The 20,296-nt window shown below is 45.0% G+C and overlaps 1 protein-coding gene across 2 annotated transcripts in view; it reads left to right on the forward strand.

Annotated features, from left to right (window-relative positions):
• Nucleotides 1–6,820: 6,820 nt before the first annotated feature.
• LOC147889144 (uncharacterized) overlaps nucleotides 6,821–20,296 on the forward strand; it is a 60,578-nt gene continuing 47,102 nt past the window's right edge. The window contains exon 1 of one of the 2 annotated variants that reach the window (XM_087391725.1): nucleotides 6,821–7,579. In XM_087391725.1, the coding sequence (XP_087247851.1) occupies nucleotides 6,875–7,579 (705 nt within the window). In that variant the 5' untranslated portion in view covers nucleotides 6,821–6,874. The remainder of the gene's footprint in view (nucleotides 7,580–20,296) is intronic. The other variant, XM_087391726.1, reaches the window with a different exon arrangement.

Below are 20,296 nucleotides of genomic sequence, written 5' to 3' on the forward strand. Positions count from 1 at the left end.
CCCATGCTCAGGCTAGCTCTACACTAGTTTCATGTGGCATCAACTCTGACAAACTTCGATTTGTTAGATTCATTCTAAGCCAACCTGACTATAATCAACCTGTCGGACTTATTCCACAGACCAAGAAAAGGCTTCAGTTAGAATCCATTTACAAGTTTGAGCAGAACAAAGCCATGGATATCCCTTAACCAGAACGTCCCCTAGCTCATATCCTCAATGATTTTGAAGGGCCCAACATACCTCAACTTTAGTTTGCCTGGAAATTTGCCTAGCCTAGAGTTGAACATCAAAACCCAATCCCCTTCTTTAAACAACCTGTATTTTATGTTCATGTTCACCCATGCTTGCCTTCGTGATTGATGATGAATCATTTGTGTTGTATACCGGCTTTTTAACTAATCTTCTTCGAGATGTGTGAGTTGCTCTTGGAAAAATTCCACTAACTATTCTGGATCCAATTTCTCTATTGTGATCCACAGGTTGCCCACAATGAACTCCATCGGAACGACGGCTTCTAATCCATAGACTAGTTAGAATGGTGTCATCCCTGTGGTGACTTTGTATGCTGTCTAGAATGCCCACAAAGCTGAGTCAAGTTTGGTATCCCAGCCCTTCTTATTTTCCGACACTATCATTTTTAGATTGCGTTTGATTGTTTTATTGGTACTTTCTGCCTGCCCATTACATTGTGGGTGATATGTTGATGCCACTTTGTGTACAATCATATGAATTATCATTATTTTCTTCACTGCCCTCCCCAAGAAGTGGCCTCCTTGATCCGATACCAATTCAATCAGACATCCGAACCAGGTTATGATCTTTTGGTATAGGAACTTCGCTGTACTACCCGAGGAGTTATCTCTGAGTGCTTGTGCCTCAAACCACTTGGTGTAGTAATTTTTTGCTACCAAAATGTATTGATTCCTTGTGATCTATGCCACAAGCTTTATCGGACCTACAAAATCTAATCCCCATTTTTGAAATGGATCGAGTGGAAGGATAGTATTCAGAGGTAACTAGTCCACATCAATAGGTTGTCCATCTCTTTGGCAATACCAACACTTGACCGCAAATTCGTGAGAATCCTTCAGCACTGTCGGCCACTAAAGTCCGGCCTGAAAATTTTTCATTCCTGTGATCTCACTGGAAAAATGTTCGCTTGCTACCCCTTGATGAGCTTCTTGTAACACTACATGTTGCTCATATTCTAGGACACAACGTCGAATCACCTAGTCGATTTCCCACCTATACAACGTGCCTGCAATTGCCATAAATGGTTTACTCCTTAGCGCCAAGTGGCATCATTGGTTCTTCGTAAATGTCTCTAGGCAAATGCCACCTGTGAGGAATTGTAACATTTGGTCATACCAGTCTGTTGCTTTTATCACTTGTACGATGAACAACGTAGAGTCCCAGTAATCCGAGATGCCTTCACCCACACTTTCTCCTATTTCTAGTCTGCTCAGGTAATCTACCACCAAGTGTTGTCTTCCTGGTGTATATACCACTCGGTATTGAAAATCTTGTAACAACAATATCCACCGGGCTAGCCTTCTTGATGGCTGAGCCTTATTCATTAAGTACAGTAATGCTTGATGGTCCACATGGAAGACCACCTAATTACCCAGAGGTAATGTCGAAACTTCCGTAGTGAGTAAATCATACCCAATCCCTCTCTTTTGGTGGCTGAGTAATTTCTTTCCGTTGGCATGATGACAGAGTTTGGCTTGCATGATATATCGATTGGAACCACCCAAAGCTGTGTGTTTGCATCAGAGTTTGGCTTGCATAATATATCGATTGGAAACACTCGGACCTGTGTGTTTGCATCAGTACTACCCCAATAGCAATGTCCGATGCATCTACGAACACATGGAATTCCAGGTTCTAGTCCAACAGAATCAGAATTGGTGCTACCACTAGCATTTTCTTCAGTAATTGGAATGCTTTCTCATGATCCTCTTTCCAGATGTATTGTTCATTCTTCTTTGTCAACTTTATTAGAGGTTGACATATGTGGGATAGGTACTGAACAAATCAGTTGTGCCACTTGATTTGGCCAATAAATCGCATGACTTCCTTTGTGTTTTGTGGTGCCTTTGCTTCCTAAATGGCCGCCACTTTTCTTGGGTCAATTGCCATTCCTTCTTTGAAAATAATGTGCCCCAGTAGAACCCCCCTTTGGACTGCAAAAGCACATTTCATTGGATTTAGATTGAGTCGAGACTCCCGACATGTGATGGAACATAGTCTGAGGTGTTCTAGATGATCTTCCTTTTTTTCAAAGATGCTAAAATCATCTAGCAATACCCTCATAAATGTTGTGAGATTCAAGGCAAACACTTTTTGTATCCAACCTTGGAATGTAGGTGGTGCATTCTTTAAGTCGAAATTCATGACATTACTGGTGAAGACCCCCCATTCTGTCACAAATGTTGTTTTGTCTTTATCTTCCTTAGCTATTTGGATCTGGTTATACCCGCTGAAACCATCCAAAAAACTGTATACCTCATGTCCAGGGACTACGTCTAGCATTGTGTCGCAAAAGGGTAAAGGAAATGGATTAGTTATAGTGGCTGCATTAAGTTTTCTATAGTCCACACAAACCCACAATTTGCCATTCTTTTTTGGGACGATCACAATGGGTGACAACCATGTGACCTTATCCACTGGATAGATAAAACCAACTCTGAGTAATTTGCCAATTTCTTCCTTCACCAACTTCGCATGGTTTGGATTCATTCGGTATCTCTACTGCACAACTGGTACTGCATCTTGCTTGAGGTTAATCTGGTGTACATAGAGATTTGGATCCTCCTTTCATATCTATATATTCCCAAGCAAATATATCTTTGAACTCCATCAACAATAGAACCAGATTCTCCCCAAACTTCCCTATTGCGTGCATACTGATTTTCACTAGTTTCAATTTTACTGTCGTCCCTAAGGTCTAGCTCTTCCAAATCATCCTCCTTTACTCTTGACGTTCTTTTAATTTGGCCCTCATATGCTTCCAAAGCTTTTTTTATCACATGTTCATTTCATTTTTGTTGTGTGCAAAATTATCCTCCACTTCTTTGTCAAATTTTGAGCCCGTGACCATTTTGTCTGACTTTTTCCAGAGCCTATTACGTTTTTCAGCTGAAACCTGACATACCTGGACTGGTTCTACCCTGTACTGGTGCGCAATGTGGTTCACATCCACTTCAAACAGAGGTTGCATCTAGGAATTCCTGCTCCTCGTCATCGTCCATTTCTGTGGGCATGTTGACGCATGTGCAATCAACACCCAATCCTCCATCCAATAATGCACCTTGTATTTTTTGACCATTGTAATGTACTTTTATGGTCAAGACCTTATAATCCACGTCATCCAGTTCAACCTGCAGATCTGTCGCATCACCTTGGTACTCTTCCTCTTGCGGGGTTCCCTTTGTCTGCTTTGGATTTCCCTTGTCTAGAAATTGCTTAATAATTTTTTGCAAAATGCAGGAACTAGCCTCAACAATTGATCCAATGTAATCTTTATTGATGCTTGAAGAGACCATCCTCCAATGATTTTATGTATTCCATTTCCAAATTCCGATCTGCGGATTTTACTTTAGACTTATTCATCAGATTATGCGTCGGCCTTTTTGTTGAATCGCCTGTCGGATTCACCGTCCCGCTCGATTTCTCCTTTGCCTTCTGCCAGATCGGATTCTTCACCTCTTTAGCCTATATCTTATGTATTTCCTTTAGCGTTGATGTTCGGACTACTTCTTGGTCTTGCCAGCACAAGTGCTTAGGCTTTCTTTCTTTGTCTTCTAGTGGCTTTTCCCTCACTAGTCCCTTGGATCGTATCACGGCTAGCACATCAACTTTTTTGAACTCTCCGCTGGCATGTCCTTGATGAGCATGCATCCAAAGTAGTCACATAACTCATATTGATCGTATTGGCGATTCTTTGCCAAGCACATCCCTCCACGTAGTGAAACTTTTGGAACTTCCTGAAGTATTTCCACGTTGGCTTGTGGCATTGGTTGAGGTTGTTGATTCTGGTATTGGTTCCGAGGTGGGTATCTTGTGATTGTCAACCCCCTCTCTAACAAATGCTTCACCCATAATGGGCAATTCGGTCCCGGTCTGTGATCTTCCAATGCCTGACAATATCCACATTCTTTGGAATTTGGTCCCCAATTTCTTTGTTGGTACCAATTGCCTTGTTGCGGTGGTTGTTGCATCTATTGCACCGCTTCTGTGGCATTCGCCCTAACAAAGATTACGTTAGCTCTTGTGGCTGGGATCCGTGCCTGCTATTGGCCCTAATTTATTTGTGCATTGGGATTATACTAGCACACCTCTGTGGGGTGATTCTTCATACAAATGCCACACTAAAACTATGGTCGGTTCCTTGTCATTCCCAGGTTCTGGAGTTTTTGCTCCACCAATCTCACTACTTCTTTCGATTTGGAGGCCTTTTTCGACTTTGACTTCTGTTTTTTCTCTTTTACCTTCTCCTTTTTTGTTTTCTTTGCCGCCTTCTTCTTCTTCTTCTTTCATTTCTTTTTCTTTTCATCATCGTCCGAACCATTGTCAGGACCATCATTGCTTGTGGCGGATCCACATTCTTTGGAATTCAGTCCCCAATTTCTTTGTTGGTTCCAGGTTCTTGTTGGCTCCAATTGCCTTGTTGCAGTGGTTGTTGCATCTGTTGCGCCGCTTTTGCGGCATTTGCCCTAACAGAGATTGCATTAGCTCCCATGGCTGGGATCCGTGCCTGCTGTTGGCCCTAATTTGTTCGAGCATTGGGATTATACCAGCACACCTTTGTGGGGTGATTCTTCATACAAATGCCACACACTTTCACCATCAGTGCTTTTTTATTCTTTATTTTGTTGTTGTGTCCGATCTCTTTGGAGTCGAAATTGAAGGCATGTCCTTTGCGAGATGGATACTCCGTCATCTCTTTTCTCTGACATTCATTATCCTGCATATGTTGTGCCATGCCCACATTTATTTTTCACTTATTAGGTTTTCAAAACAATTCCGAAACCATACTTGTTTTGTTGATTATTGGAAAGGTCGGAACTCGCTTCTTTATAGATTTTTGGATTTTGGGGAACTGCCTGCTTGCTTGCGAGACTGCTGTTCTATCTTCAGTTTTTCGAATCTCTGTCAAATAGTGCTTGTAATTCCATCTGATAGTTGTCCATCTTGATAAATTTGTACAAGATCTGCATCAGACGTTTGTACATTCAATATACAGATAGACATGGAAAACTATTAATGAGATTTCATTTACTTTCCAAAAACGTTCACTTAATACATTCTCTCTTCTGGAAGATCCTCCTTCTCTCACACATCGTGCCGATTACATATTTTCAGTTACAACTGATCTCCAAAAGTCACACCTTTACGATTGTACCCTTTCGGATCATACTTTTTCCTCTTGTCCAGGTGGTCATTTATGGCATAGTTTTGCTTATGCTATTAAAAAAATATAGCTCTACATCCAAATCAAAACTAGAATTCATAGAAGCCTCACGTGTTTTACAAAACATCCAATGCAATGTCTATTCAAGTATGGTGTGAATGCCCAATGCGGCAAACTTATTGACATGGTAACGACTCGCACCAACAAATTGTGCTTCACTTGCATAGAAGCTTCTCTTTGCTTCCACAACCTTCCACAATGTCGTTGAAAGTTTTTGCAACAAAGTAGCTAGTTGTATCTACTCCCATAACCCCCTATTTTTGTTAGGAAAATCTGTCCCTCAAAACCAAAACTATTGAGCAAGACTTCATATTTATCTTGTTGTTGCAACCACACAATAAAGCTACTTGTGAAGAGCTCTACCTCAGCAATAACACTACCATTGGAAATCGTCCCAGGTGGTTCTATAGCCATGTTCACTTGGTCCTCAGGCTCCACCATGGTAAGATTTTCCCCAGCTTCATCAAGTTTCCTTTGAGCCAACACAACCAGCTTCGGACAACTACACGTGCTCTCTGCTTCAACCACGTGCCATCCCAAAGAAGCTACTTCTCACTTGGGAATAGAATGCCACTAGCATAGTCTACATGCAGCTACATGTTCCCTATGATTGTTGTGATTTGCTTGCATAATTCAGCTGACCAATCCTCTTTGTTATGTTTCCTAGCTTAGAGAGTAGAGTCAATACATCTTTTATATTGCTTATTCTTTGCACAATGCCTTGATTAAAATCATCCAATAAAGTATCTTCTAGCTCAAGATTTTGAATCATTCTATTGTCCATGCAAGAAAAACTGAGATTACTTCTCTTTGCACATGAACAAATAGCTTCTTCTATTCAGCCATCATTTAAATGATTCCACAAACACCGAAGCAAGAACCACCAGCCTAAGAACATTGCTAAATCACTAGCACACTACTATAAGATCCTCTTGACTAATCCAAAAATAACTATTGAAACAATCTCCAACAACAACATGACCAAAACACACACTTGCATCCTAAAGCAAAGCAATGATCTTGCATGGAAACATGTATATCTTTGTTGCAAGAAATAAGGTTAAGTGATTCATTATTGATTCTCGTAGTTCCACAATTGCTCTACTACAAAGCTTATTCCTAGGGAGGCACGAAGCAATGATCTTGCACTGAAACATATATATCTTTGTGCAAGGAACGATTTGCAAGGACATATCTAATTCTCATTGTTCGAAAATTTATCTTCTACAAAGCTTATCCCAGAAGGCACAAACACCCCACATTCTAATGTTGGAACCATATTGCTATAGAAGAAAGGAAGCGTTTTGCTTTGGTACTTAGTCTAGCATTCATTCGTATATATTTTTCACTAATGCCTAGCTATAACCAAGATATACCTGTTGAAACTAATAGCTGCGGATGGCTCTCTCGCTAGTCATGACGGCGGCCAGCAATCCGACACCACCACCACACATGCGCTTCCAGATGCAGGCAAAGGCTGCCCAACAGAAACAGAGACAGAATCCCTCCTCCGAGAACGCTTGGCACGACACAGGTGCTCATCATCCAGGTAATGAGCACGGCGATTCCACGGAAAAAACCAGGGCACACAATCACTCAAGACTTATCTCAAAGACCAAACAGAAGAAGTTGCTCAGAAACGAGCAAGAAAGGCAGAGGAAGTCTCTGGTGTTGCAAGCTTTTCAGGATTTCTATCATGCACTATACCGTGACAGATGGCCGTCCCTTTTGTTTGCACTCGAATCAGAGTCCCGCTCAGCTTGTCTCATGAATAGGTTGGCTGATCCTCAAGTCTTCGCGCAGAACATGGCTGGAGTCTCCAACCTCACTCGCGTTCCATTCGTTAATCTGCCAGTGTACGAGTGCTCAGGTCGGTTCCCTCCCCCTGAGAGAGACAACAAAAACATTTACGCTTGTTACATGCTCGATGCTGCATCTGTTTTGGCCACGGAAGCACTCGAGGTATCACGCGGAGAAAATGTCCTTGATTTATGCGCGGCACCTGGAGGCAAGTCAGTCGCCATTTTGCAGCAATTGGGCCTTCCGTCGGGGAACCTCACTGCAAACGAAGTGTCAGTTGAACGCAGGAGGAGGCTCTGGAAGGTTTGAATCCTACGCTGCTGCAACCTTAGTAAAGCGAGATATAAAATCAAGAATAAGAGATAGAACCGCAGTAAATTCACAATCGTGGCTGCTGCTGTCAACCTTCTGTAGCTCAAGTTCTACCAAGGTCGAGCTCTTCGGCACTCTTATCTATCGTGGCTGCTGCTCTCAACCTTCTGTAGCTCAAGTTCTACCAAGGCCGTGCTCTTAGGCATCTAGTGAGCAAAATTGGCGAGACCTTATACAGAGATAGTGGCAACGCACTTAACAGCCTGAATTTGGTCATTTTCCTCAATACAATGTACAAAGGCAACTGCACGAGATTCAGATCTCCAATGCTGAAAATAGTTCTGCCCTGATTCACTCCAACACTAACATCCTTGCTCTTAACAATAGAGTAGGAAAGTGCTGCAGAATTTTTGTAAGCGTAAGCATAGCACTTTCTCATCTCATACATTTGACATTTGTATTTTACCTGTTTCTGATGTTCCATTTATTTTAAATTTCGTGCTGCTGTGTTATTGAACAATAGAAGTGTAGTCACTTTGTCCGGTAGGAATCTTGGTATCAAATCAATATGCCCGAGCCCCCAATCCTACACAAGTGCGATTACTAGAGAATCTAGGCTCGCCCCTAACATCTTGATACCTAGCTAGACCTCTCACACAGCCGCGGAACAGAGAACAAATGGAAGAATCTTGAACCAAATGGAACACACATGTAGATCCATCTTCAAAGAAAGTGTGCACACAAGAATCAACTCACACATTTGGATCTGGAGCAGTAGACGGCAGTAGAACAGCCAAAATATCTCCACATATATTGTGCCTACCCTCAGAGATCCTTGTACCTGCAGCGAAGTGCTGCCCCGGATGCTCTATAAACTGCTCCCAATACTATGCCCTGCACTTTCTAAGGCTGTATAGTCCCTTGAGCTTCAGTGGTGACATGCTCCTGGAATCCTAGACCTGCAAGCAAACACAAAGAAACGACCATAGAACAACATAGATGGTTGCAGGCCCAACCCTGACGTCGTCGACAAGGAAAGACTCGAGAATTGGGACGTCCCCTCCGAGCCATGAGCTGAGCTGCTGGTGTCAGAAGTCAGTGTCCCCCACCTGTGAGCCCCCATATGAGGACATGGGGGGGCATATGACTGTGAGCGGGAAGAATATTGGGGGGCTATCATGGGCTGCAGCATGCAGCATATGGCTGCGCAGCAAGAGCTCCAAGGCGGGGGCTGGAAAGGGTGCGGCAGCAGCAGCAAATTCAACCCTTGGCAGTCCTATTTATAGGCTGCCTGGGGGGGGGGGGGGCAGTATTAGCCGACCAGGCTGGTCAGCTGTCACGGGGACGTGAATTTTGTAAGCAAATAAACTATGACTAAGTTTGTAACCAGTTTGGCCATGGGGGAGTGGCCTAGAGGAGCGGTGAGCTCCTTAAAGCCCCTAGTGTTAACATCTAACTGGACACATTGGCTAGACCTAACTGCTAGAATCACAAGGCATGGCATCACTTTGACCTGGCGGAGGAGTGTGATGGAGCTAGGAAGTTTGCCCCCAGATAGATTTCCAAGTTTCACGTCGGACGAGGGGTTAAAAAGGATCAAAGGTTGCCCCTAGACAGTACCAATGTTTGTCATTGGTTAGTGGGGTTAGAACCTTTAAAAGTTGCCCCTAGGAAACTAACGTTTCCTTGGTACAGGGATATTACTGTGCCACATGTCAAGCATGCACCCTACTAGCTCCAATTTTAGCATCCTCCTCCTATTAGGGCAGTTGGTGTCCACTTCTTGAGCCTATTTTGGAATTCGCCACCTTCTTCCTCTCCTGTTTGATGCGCCATACCTTCTCCAAGCTGCTGGTTGCTATTTCGCTGCTGCTTTTCACCGTTTCCTTGCTCTCCAGTCCTGTTGCATAGACTGCGAATTTGGAGCCCTTCTTGGTGCTGACCTACTGCTGTACGGCGGAAATTACAGGCTGTACAGACTGACAGGCAGTCCGTATAGATTGTATGGAATCTCTTCCTGCTGTGGGTACCTGTGTACAGCCTGTATGGACCTTGTTGCTGGTGCTTTGTATTTGCACGCAGCCCGAGGCAGTGCTTTCTTGCTGCAAATTAGGGTTTCTTGCTGCTTTGAGGTCTTTGGCGGGGTTCTAGATACCATGGGAACCTGTTCTAGTGTGGAGCAGGGGGTTTTGGGTTGCAGCCCGTGCTGTGGGTGCGCAATCCCGGAATTCCAGCCCAGTTTCTCTTTCTTTTTCACTATGGGATTTATTTCTAGTTCTCTATTTGAAATTCTCTACGGGATTCCCTGGGTTTGTTGCCATCACTCAGTTACAAAGGGTGAACCCAAGTTGATATTAGATTGATGAGGTCAGAGGATGCCTATGCATTGCTCTTGCAGTTGGGATGCACAGTTTGCTAGTTGATGCAGTGTGTGCCTAGTGTGGGCCGGTGAACAGTAATAGCTAGTGGGAATAGTTCAGGGTGCGCCCTGGTTGTAGTCTATGAGACTGTGAAAATCCTGATACAACAAGCTGTGGTAGTGGAGCTACTAAACGAGTGTCCATACCAATGCAAAATGCAAAAATGCAAAATGGGAGTACTAAGTCCTAAGTACAACATAGTCATGTCGATGGTCGACTATATATCAATCTCAGCATCATCATCAATATCAATATCATCATCATCATCGGCAACAGCAAGATATCAGGATGGATGAGGCAGTGGAGGCATGAAGTCGGCAATAAAGTGCTGTCGGCCACTCAGAGGTGCGGTCCTGGCACGTCTCCTAGTCGTAGCTCTGCGTCTGACTAGGGCTGTTGTGACCCCTGTCGGTCGGGCTCCGACTCTAAACAAGGAGTGGATGTCCCCAAGTGTGATCTGTGTGTCGACCCTCTGTTCGAGCTGTCGGGTCACAGGCTCCGGGTCACGATCATGTCGAGGCCTCATCTCGTGGGGGTCCATGTGATCTAGCTGAAAGAACTCCGTGATAGAGCTCTGAGAGGGATCAGCCGAGGAAGAAGTCTGCTCCTATCTCCGTGCTCAGAGTATCCTCTCACAGTGTCTAAGTGCCTCATGAATGAAACCTGCCAGACACTGCTGGTCTGGGTAGAAGAGGAAACATGCCAAAATCCCATAACTATCCCTCAAGAGGCAATGGAAACGCCCTCAGATCTCATAGTACACAGGACACCTGAAGATGAAATGCTCCTCTGTCTCAACCTCCTGCATGTCACATAGTGTGCATATGCGCCTCTCCCTGAGTAGTCGCTCGGCTTTTCCGCTGTCGATGTGAAGTCTGTGTGAAGAGACCCGGAACTGCCCAAGAGAGATCCTTAGCGAGTGGGGTAGGTGAATCTGCGTGTATCCAGGTGGGTCAATAAAACCCTCCGCTGTGATATGTAAGAAGTGATCTCGTAGAAGCTAAGCTTCACTGGGAGTTCACTCGGTCCCAACCAAGTCCGAAATGTGTGTAGTTGTAGTAGATCCTCACGGATAACCTGGTTGACCTCGTGTGATAAGAGGGGAGAAAACGGAGCATCCATGCTGTACTGGAAGGGAGGTAGTCTATCCATGTGGAGCCCCAATCGCTCAAACCATCTCTCTGTATGTGCATACCAACACCTCTGGTCTCCTCCTATTGCAAGTGCCATACAAGAGGATAGAGCTATCCATGGTAGCCTGCTACACCCCGAGGTATAATCCCCATATTCCCTAACTCGGTAGAGATACGTGATGACCTGAAATGCAGCATCTAGCTGTAAAGGGGGTGACCCAAACTCAGCCTGAATGATCTGGTGAGGAACGGATGACTTACCACGAATCATCCATGATAACATGAGAACCTGTAGCTGCTCCACACGGGCCCACTCTGTATCCGACAAGTCTGGCCCCCAACAAGGGCTGCCGTACATCCCTGTTGGTCGAACCAAGAAGTCAAAAAGCAACCCCTTGGTGCGTGGATCCTGAAAGTGCGAGCGGAAGCACTGCCTCTGTAGTCCGGCCAATGAAGCATACCCTCTACTCAAGCGTGCTTGCATCACGGGTCTCATAGTGAAGCTGGGTCCGGAGAAAATAACCCCAAGATAAGTGTATGATGATACTATCTCAACAAAGGACCCCGCAAATGTGAACTGCTCCTGACGCATGATGGCTCGAGATGTATTGAAGATCATGACCTTGGTTTTACCCAGGTTGACCTTCAGATCATGAGATTCACAAAAGGATTGTAGTGCGTCTAGGTGTCTCTGAAGCCCCTCTGCTGAGGAAGACAAGAGAGCCACGTCATCTGCGTAGAGCAAAATCTGCAAGAGAGCAACCTACACCCCCCTATGTTTGCATCACTGTCTCAAGCTCGTCAATGTAGAGGCCAAACAAGGTAGGCGACAAAGGACACCCTTGTTTGACCCCGATGGTGCTCATGATCTCGTCTGTCCATCCGGATCTTGCTCGAACTCTGCCTGAAACTCTCTCGTAAAGTGCCATTACAGCCCAAATGATCTCCTGGTCATAACCCAAGTCCTGTAGGCGCCGTATGAGGCGGGCTTTCGGAACGTGTCAAATGCCTTGCAGAAATTCACAAAGCAACAATAAACCCTCTGCTTCCGTGACCTCACCTCCTCGATGATACATCTGAGCATGAGAATGTGGTCCATGGTTCCATGATCACGCCGGAATCCGGCTTGTTCTGTTGCTCTAAGTCCTCGACACTTTGCAAGTTTGCTAACCTCGGAGTCAAGTACTGATGCATAAATCTTGGACATGACATGTCCAATCATAATGGTCGTGTAGTTCTCTGGGCTCATGGGATCCCCTGCCTTGTGGATGGGTGAGATAGTGTTAATGGTTCAAGTGTGTGGAAATTCTAAACAAACAGCTTCATTAAAAAGCTTTGCTAAGATCGGGGATAGGAGGTTAATCCCATATGCAATGAACTCAATGCATAGCCCTTCATGATCCTTCGCTCGGCCATTGAAGTTTCGTTACGGCATCCTTTACCCCTCCTTTAGTGAAGAGGGTGCAGGATGTGGGACGAGGCATGTGTGAGAGGTTAGGGACTGGCTGATTTGGGATGTCATAAAGTGTGCGTGCATAATCAAACCAGATCTGAGTGTCAGTGAGTGGCAGAGGGACCGTCCTTCTAGAAATCTCCACCAGAAGTCCTTAGAGTTGTTACTAAACAAAATGTTCAGTAGCTCCTCGTTCCGACGAATGAAGTCTAGTTTCTTCCTCCGTACCAGTCTACGATATTTGCGTAGCGTATCTGGTGCGCTCAGAAGACTGTTTTTGGTTTCGAATCTGAGTTGACGGCGTAAAGCCTTACACTCATCATCGTACCAACTATTACAGGGTACGGTTCCAGGGGGTGGTGGGTGGGTGGAGCGGGTGGTGTGGGGGAAAGTGTGAATGGCAGCCTCGTGTAGTGAGCGGGTGACAAGGGCCACATGATCCTTTAAAAGGGGTATGAAGTCAATATAAGCGAGAAGTATGTACAGACGGCCAAAGTAAGAAGGTGAGTGATCCCGATCAAAGCGTATATCGTGGTAGGTGGAGTAAGCACTGAGTGGGGTGGAAGGTGCTGTGTGAAGGGAGGTGGAGATGCTAAAGAAAAGGTATGTATGATCAACCCCTAGGGGGAGAGGTGCTACAGTGAAGTCAGTAATGCGAGATGTGAAGACGGGATCCCATGATGTAATCAACAACACTGGAGCCCCCCCATGTGGAAAGCATGTGAAACCACGTGAAGTGGGCCATCTATCAAGACCATTGTAGATAATGAGATCATTCTTGCCGAGGTCTAATAGGGCCTGCCCATAAGATGAGAATGGACCTTGCCTGTCAGCCGAAACCCATAGCATACCTGCCTCCTCAAGGTCAATATCTGGCAGTAGAGTGGAATCATCTCTGAAGTCAAGAAGTGGTACTTGATGGGCCCTTGTCCTCGCGATGAAGTCCCCCACTAGGAGGACTTCTCCATGGCTAGAGAAGTCAACGATGGACTGATAAAGGGCAGCAAATGGGGATGTCTCATCATCACCTCGGATATCTCTGGCAAAGTGGGAGGTCTCAGGGGGGAAGTAGCAAATTGCGACAAACAGATCCCGGCTGTCCATGTGTCGAATCGGGATCCAAAGAAATCTGGAATGTGTATCTCTCTGCTTTACTGAAATGGTCCCCCGAAGTGTGGATCTAAAAAGTACAGCAACTCCACCTGAACCTCGAACTCCTCCTGTACCCCTCGTCTCATCTCTGTAGGCAGACTCCCATGTATATCCGCTAACTATTGGAAGAGGGCGCTCTGGACTGTGATGTGTCTCTATATAATAGACTATGTCGTGGCCTGTATAGGATTCCGAGAAGTTCCCTGGTTCTGACCATAAGGTACCATTACAGTTCCAAATGGTGCAGGGTAGGGTCTCGGATATTTGAGTCTCATAGACCCTGCTTCCCGATGTAGGGGAGGGGGCAGGTGCCCTACGGGGGCCTGTAAGAAGTCGTCCCTCTCGTACCACTGTCCACTTCCCCTCCTTTCAGGCCTGATCCCGCTGCTGCAGCAAAGAGTGCCTCTCCTCAACCTGTAGAGGTGTGAGGTCCTCATCCACAGAGATCACTGGCTGATCTCAAAGGACTGACCTGCGTCATAGAGCTGAAAGTCGTGCCTGAGTGTCATGGAACCGTATGATCAGGGGTCGCTCTCGGTTGGGATCTCTCCCCACCCGCCATGCCCGATCTATCCTGTGCTGAGCCACACCCAGGATAGCGGCCACGAACGCAGTCGCATCTACCATTGGTGTAGCCTCAGTGCATGGGATTCCGCATACTCTGATGTTGAGAGCCTTACTGGCTCTCTGCTGCTACTCCATGAGGGTAGCCGAAATGGTTACCCTTGTGGGTTCTCGTTTGGCCATGTCAACCCATCTGGAAGTCTCCTCAATAGCAGATTGCATGCTCGCAATCTGTGCCTCGACCACCGGGGTACTCCCTGGGACAGTGTGTATGGCTGGGACCTCCTGTCGGAGCTGTATGATATCTTGTCTGAGTCCCTAAATAAGACCCGCCTGCTCTTGAATAGCCCTAGTCTGCTCCTGTATGATGCGGCTCTGCTCGTGGTTGAAGCAGACCTGCTCCCGTGCGAAGCGAGTCAGCTCCATCTCACGCTCAGGAAAATTATGTATCTCCATGAACAAGGTCTCACGGGCCTCTGGTGTATCGGCCCATCCATGTCCATGTTGAAATTGTGGTGACTGTGGCATGAAAGTGTGGGACTGAGTTCGGAAACTGGACGTTGACTGGGTGAACTGGGTGAGGAACGAAGATGACAGTGGAATGGATGAGGTAGTCCCAACGGGGTGTGGGAGCGTGGGCTGATTGAGAGGGAGAGGGGAGAGTGAAGCGTAATGCGGAACAGTGTATGACACCTCCGAAGTAGGGGTCATAAGCGGTGCGAGAGCTGTAACAGGAGAGGAGGGGAAGGGAACAACAACCGGTGCCATGGGCATGAGTATGTCACTGATTGTAGATGGGAACTGGAGCTGAGCCTGAAGCGGGGGCTGAAGTCGAAGTAGAGATAGAGATAGAGGGAGCTGAGGCTGGAGTTGAAACCGAAACTGAAACTGTAGTTGGAGCTGAGGTTGAGGTAGAGATAGAGGCTGAAGAAGCTAAGGCGGGTCTTGCCTTTGCCTTGCTGTCTACCCCAAGTCCACTTCGGTTGTAACATGTGTTCACATCCTCCAATTTCAGTTGTGTCGTTTGCTTTTTTTTTGTGTTGTTGTTGTTGTCTTTCTTGGCTTTGTCCCCCATTTCTCTTGGACCCTTTTTTTTTTCTTTTGGGTGGGTGCAGGTCTTAGTGTCCAATCGGGAGCGGGAGCACCAGCTCCCCCCCCATAATGGGAGTTACATCTAGTGCGAGGTGGTGGTGAGGCGGGGTGGAAGCTTGAGGTGGAGAAGGAGAGGCTAAGATGGCGAGAAGTTTTTTTTTTTTTTTTGGGGGGTGAAAAAAAAAAGGGGAGTTGGCTAGGTAGGCTAAGCGTAGGGAGGGGGGTAGGGGGTGTAGGATGTAGGCGTAGGATGAGTGTAGGGCGTAGGCATAGGGGGCGTAGGATGAGCGTAGGGGGCGTAGGGGTAGGCTGCGCAAAGGGGTAGGCTGAGCAGGGTGCGTAGAGTGTAGGCTGAGTGGGGTATGAGCGTAGGCAGAGGCTGAGCGTAGGGAGAGGGAGAGGCTGAGCGTGAGCGTGAGCTTAGGGAGCGTGAGGAGAGCAGTGCGTGAACGTAGGGAGCATGAGCACGCGAGCAAGTAGCAGCAGCTATGGCAAGCAGGAGCAGTTGGAGCAAGACAGAACGAGCTGGAGCAGGAACTGGAACGAGCTGGAGAGGCAATGGAGATAGAGTCCTTGACGGAGAAGTTGACGAACGGATGGAGCTACGGCAGGTTGGCTACGAACGGAACGATAGGAGAGGCGATGGAGCGATAGGCTATGGCGATGGAGCAGGAGCGATAGGCTATGGCAAGAAACAACCCTTAGGTGCCCTTTTTTCTAAAGAGGCGGAGTACCGAGTTGCTTGCACTACTACATGTGAGAGGTTGTGGCTCAGGTGGATCCTTGAGGATATGGATGTGACCTAGGAGGAGGCGACAGTCGGTATGTGCGACAATCAAAGTTGCATTTTCTATAGAGGCGGAGTACCGAGTTGCTTGCACTACTACATGTGAGAGGTTGTGGCTCAGGTGGATCCTTGAGGATATGGATGTGACCTAGGAGGAGGCGACAGTCGGTATGTGCGACAATCAAAGTTGCATTGCTAGCACATTGAAGTCCATTACCATTTCATATAGAAACTCATCATCGATGATGTCATGGAGTTGATGTATTGTCTAACCGCCGACAATCTTTCCGACCTGTTCACGAAGGCTCCTATATAAACCCCCCTTCCCCCCTCACTTTTCCATCAGCCATAGAAGCGCGGAGCAAGAGAAGACCTACAGAGTGCTCTTAGCTTGTGGTCCAGACCTTGCTGGTCCTTTTGTGCTGTGTTTTGCCCACTACTTGGTGGAGGAGTAATAGCTGAGTTCTCTCTCTCTCTTGTGTACCTGTTCATACTCAATTGTTTGAGTGAGGTATTCAAGTGTGGTCTGCATCATTGAGTGTAACACGGAAGTGTTCCTATTCCGCATAGGTTGTGAGGTTAGAGATAGTCTTTCCTTCATTTCCAAGAGCTGGCACATCCCCCAACGAGATCCCAACCAGCCTAGCATCCCATGCCACCAGGTGGTGCCCAAGGGCCTTGGATCATCTATCGGGCCTTGGGCTTTGCTAGGAAGCAGGTGCAGGTTCGCAACACGATCCAGGATCCAGACCGAAAAAGAAAAGCTAAGCTTGCTCTAGCTTGCACACTGAAACTTGAGCCCTTGGGCTCCTTATATAGGCTCGAGCCCAGTGCAACTAAAAATAGCAAAAACCCTAATTCGAACTCGAATCCATCTGTGCCCTTGGAACTCAACCTAAGAATTGCCTGCCTAGCCCCAGCCTCCCCAGGCTTCATGAGCTAGTCCTATGTGCCTAAAGCACACATCAGATACGGTCCATGCACATGAGATACTCCCAATCAATATCTTCCTTGTAGAATCCTTCGCAACATGATCTTTGATTTAGACCGGTAAGGAAGAGCTAAGCTTGCTCTAGCTTGCGCGCTGAAAACTAAACCCTTGGGCTCCTTATATAGGCTTGAGCCTAGTGTAGCTAAAAATAGTGGAAATCCCAATTCGAATCTTGATCCATCTATGTCCTTACAACTCAACCTGAGAATCGTATACCTAGCCCCAGCCTCCCCAGGCTTCTTGAGCTAGTCCTGTGCGCCTAAAGCACACATCAGATACAGTCCATGCACATGACCACGATGTCCGCGAGGAAAAGACTCGAGAACTAGTACGCCTCTCCGAGCCACAAGTTGAGCTACTGGCTTATTCCCCAACCAAATCCCAACTAGCCTGGCGTCCCATACCAACAGGTGGTGCCCAAGTGTCTTGGATCATTTGTGAGGTTTTGGGCTACGCTAGGAAGTAGGTGCGGATCCGCAACACGATCCATGATCTAGACCGGAAAGAATGAGCTGAGCTTGCACTAGTTTGCGCGTTGAAAATTGAACTCTTGAGCTCCTTATATAGACTCGAGCCCAGTGTAGCTAAAAATAGCAAAAACCCTAATTCGAACCCTAATCCATCTGCGCCCTTACAACTCAACCTGAGAATGGCTTGCCTAGCCCCAGTGCCCCTAGGATTTTTGAGCTAGTCCTAAGTGCCTAAAGCACACATCAAATACAGTCCTTGCACATGACAAGTGGCCTTTGTGTACGTGCCCTACAAGGCCCCAAATGTACCCTATAGATAGGGGAGGGGCTGATTTGCCCTCCCTTTCTAGATCTGGCCGACCTATAGAGTGTTTAGTCTGTACAACTACCGATTGGAGCCCTTGGATGGCCTCCAATTTGCCCCAGCTAAAATTTATTGAAAGAATGAGTAGTCTTCTTGATTAATAAAAATCTCTTAAGGGGATTGATGACTATGGCATTTATTATTGAAGTTAAGTGGAGACCTAACTAGTCATCTAGAAAGAAAATGGAAGTTAGGAATCGTACAACGTGGACTTGGTTATCACTATTTGGATTTGATAGTGATGATTGAGTCTGAACTTCTTGTGAGAGTGTAAAAATAAAGAATAGAAAGGTTAAAATATCTAGTGAGTGCAGTTAGAACTTAGAATATGGATTTGACTTTAAGATTTCTTGATGAAAGTCCAATTAGAATGGCTAATGCACACAGATTGTTACATGTGAGGTGAATGGTAAAGTTTTCACGACATTTAACTCTATTTATTATCATTCTTAGATTAAGCCATGCAAGGTTAAGATAATTTGGTCACATTGAAAGTATACTTGATCATTTTTGGCAAGACGTCCAGGTATATTAATTAGAATACGACTTTTAAGGATGATACGATGGTGTTCAATCGATAAGGATTAATATTTCATAAATGCACATTTTGATTGGTAGATCAAGATTGATTCGGTAATTAGAGATCTCTTATTTTTTGAGTGCTAGCAAGCATGCAAATCATTGTGCTATCATAGACCTACAAGTTGATTGAATAAGATGAAAAAAGGTTTGTCCAGCACGTAAGTGTTGATCAAATCAATAGTTTTTTGAGTGGAATACTTTAGACCAATTGGCTTGCTATATCCTGGAGGATTACCAAAAAGCGAGCGACAAAAAGCGAGCGAGCCAACAAAAGCGAGCGATAAAAAACAATAAAATATTTATAAATCCCCCATTTCAGTAGCAAAAAATAATAACTTATTCAAAAGACCATATGTTTCCTCAATGCTAGAAGGTTAAATATGCATATAACTTGAAATTCACTAACACTAATATCACATCATCCATGAGATAGTTTGTATGTTTAATTTCTAAGTCATTGTTTGTATCAAAGACAAACCCTACTGCAATCAAGTTCTCTCTTTCCACTAGAGTAATTGAGATCATCAATGCAACCTTCCACACAAGTGGGGTGTTTCCAAGGCTCCTTGCATGGATTAGTCTAGATTCCATGCATATGTAAATGCTTAGCGTTTTTAACTCTGTTCACTCTTGGAACAAAACCCATGCTTCTTTGTTACTGCAAAAATATCATTTCCTAATGATTTACTCTTACCACCAACTAATCTTACTAATGCAACAAATTGACCACAAATTCATATTTTGGTGCATTAAAGTTTACTAGATGGTGCACAAAGACATGATAATCATCTAAAGTATGCCTTGCTATTTGATTTGATATGTAACATGACCTCGTTTGGACTTGTAAATCAAATTATACAGGGATGTGAAAATGTCATCTTTTGGGCCAAAATAGGGAGCACGTTAAAAGAGGATATTTTTGCATCCTTGTATTTTTGCAAGATGTCAACATTTGATTGTTTTGAGTTTTTAATATCCGTGCATCTTTTGATTGTCAAATATAAATGGCATAATGTTACATATCAAATCAAATGACAAGGCATGATTTAGATGAATATCATGTTTTTTTGCACCATCTAAAAAAATTATGTGCATCAGAATATGAATTTTGTGAAATTCTGTCCAATTTCTTGCACTAAATTTAAAGCAAAGTTTCCCATAATAGGAAGTTTGAGAAGACACTGTCTATTTTGGTTTAAAAAAAACCAAATTTTAACATCCTTTACCTTTTAATTACACTTTGGGGATCACTCTTCATAAACCCATAAAGCATGTGCAAGCAAGCATGTGTTAAAAATTACCCCTATTCTTGCATTATTACATTTTCTCATGTAAATGATTAAACCCATGTACCTATTTATATTGTCAATCTTAAAATTGTGATATTCCTTCATAAATCCACATATATAAATTACATTAAGTCCCCCCACTAATAAAAACCCCTCGATGCACTAAAGTGCTATGTTACATGTTTTTGAGTAACCCCCCGAGGTAATTTCCAAACCCAAATGGGGTCATGTTACAATAGTCCTTTACTTTAAACTACTCAATTTCAAGAAATGTGACACATAACCACCCTTTTGAATACTTTCTACTTCAAGCAATTATTTTATAGAAAACTTAGATTCTTTCTTTGCTTGCTTGATTTTCCAATCACTTCAACTAATTGTTGCTCGCTTTTTTGGGCTCGCTCGCTTTTT

Source organism: Dipteris shenzhenensis, chromosome 20 (assembly GCF_047967505.1).
Source record: "Dipteris shenzhenensis isolate YYH24624 ecotype China chromosome 20, Dip_SZ_1.0, whole genome shotgun sequence".
NCBI classification, from domain to species: Eukaryota; Viridiplantae; Streptophyta; class Polypodiopsida; order Gleicheniales; family Dipteridaceae; genus Dipteris; species Dipteris shenzhenensis.